Source organism: Ailuropoda melanoleuca, unplaced genomic scaffold (genome assembly GCF_002007445.2).
Source record: "Ailuropoda melanoleuca isolate Jingjing unplaced genomic scaffold, ASM200744v2 unplaced-scaffold16253, whole genome shotgun sequence".
NCBI classification, from domain to species: Eukaryota; Metazoa; Chordata; class Mammalia; order Carnivora; family Ursidae; genus Ailuropoda; species Ailuropoda melanoleuca.
This window is the reverse complement of record NW_023185230.1, coordinates 1-2,368: the sequence shown is the minus strand read 5'-3', so window position 1 is coordinate 2,368 and position 2,368 is coordinate 1. Positions and strand designations below refer to the sequence as shown.

The 2,368-nt window shown below is 52.7% G+C and overlaps 1 protein-coding gene across 1 annotated transcript; it reads left to right on the top strand.

Annotated features, from left to right (window-relative positions):
* Positions 1-260: 260 nt before the first annotated feature.
* Positions 261-1,500, top strand: LOC100472821 (olfactory receptor 52K1). The gene is made up of 2 exons (XM_002931093.4): positions 261-991; positions 1,123-1,500. Exons 1-2 carry the CDS (start codon positions 344-346, stop codon positions 1,483-1,485), a joined length of 1,011 nt encoding a protein of 336 aa, XP_002931139.3. The 5' UTR covers positions 261-343; the 3' UTR covers positions 1,486-1,500.
* Positions 1,501-2,368: the final 868 nt, after the last annotated feature.

Sequence of the window (2,368 nt, the reverse complement as noted above, 5' to 3'; positions counted from 1 at the left end):
CTCAGAAATCCGCTTGACCTGCTCAAAAATGTTCAGATCATTTGATCCAATAATCCAACATCCAAAATCTGTCCTGAGGAATATATTTGAAATGCAAAGATTTATTGAAAGATGTNTCATTTGATCCAATAATCCAACATCCAAAATCTGCCCTGAGGAATATATTTGAAATGCAAAGATTTATTGAAAGATGCGTATCTCATTAAATTATGACCCTTAAATTCTCCCTTTTATTCTCCAGGAATACTGACTCATGAAGACCAAAGCCTGGTGAAGGTGGAGGTACAGAAAGCGGGCCTCCTGTATCTCTTATCATCCCAGAGCCATTCTGCTCCCCGGGACGATGTCCGCATGGAGCAATGGCAGCTCCAATGTGTCCTATACCAGCTTCCTCCTTGTGGGCTTCCCGGGGCTGCAGGAGTCCCGGGCGCTCCTGGTGCCGCCCATCCTCAGCCTCGACCTGGTAATCCTCTCTGCCAACGCGCTGGTCATCCACACGGTGGTGGCCCAGCGGAGCCTGCATCAGCCCATGTACCTGCTGATTGCCCTGCTCCTGGCTGTCGACGTCGGTGTTNGTGTTGCCTCCACCGTGATGCCCGCCATGATGTTCAGCTTCTCCACCCACTTCAACCGCGTCTCCCTGCCTCGCTGTCTGCTCCAGATGTTCTGCATCTACTTCCTCATTGTCTTTGACTGCAACATCCTTCTGGTCATGGCCCTGGACTGCTATGTCGCCATCTGCTACCCTCTCCGCTACCCCAGGATCGTGACGAGCCGGTTGCTGGCTGCCCTGCTGGGGGCGGCAGCGGCCAGGAGCACGTGCATCGTTGCTCCGGTGGTGGCGCTGGCCTGCCGGGTTCGCTTCTGCCGCTCAGACGTGATCCACCACTTTGCCTGTGAGCACATGGCCCTCATGAAGCTCTCCTGTGGGGACATCTCCCTGAACAAGACCGTGGGGCTCACCGTCCGCATCCTCAAAAGAGTCCTGGACATGCTGCTGCTCGGAGCTTCCTACTCCTCCGTGGGGCTCACCGTCCGCATCCTCAACAGAGTCCTGGACATGCTGCTTCTTGGAGCTTCCTACTCCCGCTCACCGTCCGCATCCTCAAAAGAGTCCTGGACATCCTGATGCTCGGAGCTTCCTACTCCTGCATCATCCACACCGCCTTCCGGATTTCGCCCGGCAGAGCACGTTCCAAGGCCCTGAACACCTGTGGCTCCCACCTGCTGGTCATCTTCACCGTCTACTCGTCCACCATGTCCTCATCCATCGTCTACCGTGTGGCTCACGCCACCTCCCAGGACGTGCACAACTTGCTCAGCGCCTTCTACCTGCTGCTCCCGGCTCTGGCAAACCCCATCATCTACGGAGCCAGGACCAAGGAAATCAGGCAGCAGGTGGCCACTCTGTTCCAAAGGGCACGGCTACCAGCGCCCCCTGACAAGCCCCGGGCTCTGCCCTCACAAACGGAGTTTCCTGCCTGACGCTTTGGGACTCGTAGGCCCTGCAATCACTCTCACTAGTGGACAGGTAAATGTGCCAGTGAGTCATCCCTGCTGTGTTTTGGCTTTGACTCTCTGCATTCATCTTCGAGAGTCTTTTCATCCGTTTTCTGAAAGCAGCTACTAATCCAGTTATACAGGAACTGACTGCGAAGTAAACTTCTGTCTCTGCCTTCTAAATTGTCTCCCCTTCTTCCTGCATGCCATTTTCCTTCATTCGTACATCTTTCATCAAACAGCTATTTTACATACATCATGCTAACCCAGTAATTGTAAAGAAAGAAAGAAAAAAATCAGTCCCTTCCCTGAAGGAGGCTCCAGGCTACAGTTTCCAAGGCATAAAGACATGTAATGTTCAACAATAGCTTTAGGTACAAAAGTCTGTGGGAACACAGAGGAAGGACAATGAGTAAGACAGAACACAGAGAAGGTGAATTTGAGTTGTGTTTGAAAGATAAGATAAGGTGCTTGTGGGAGACGAAGGAGGTAGAAAAAAAGGCATTCCAAGCCAAAGCAGCAGCACGGGTGAAAGCACAGAGGCGGGGTAGACACGGCCGAGTGGGCACTCCCCGCCAGTCCCAGTCTCCCCGGCACAGGGGCAGATATGGGCCAGGCAGGGAAGGAGGCCAGATGGGCAAGCAGAGGCCGGGTGATGAAGGACCTCACCTATCATGATAAGGAGTTTGTGGTTTACTCCAGGCAGTATGTAGCCATGTCAGAGTCCAAAGCAGCAAGGTGGCAAGGTCCTATCTGTGTTTTGGAACGATGGCTCTGCAGCCCTAGTAGAGTGTTGCGGGAAGAAATAAGATGATTGGAAAGAAAGACACTAAAAATAGACTTCAGAGGTTGTACATTTACGGGTAAT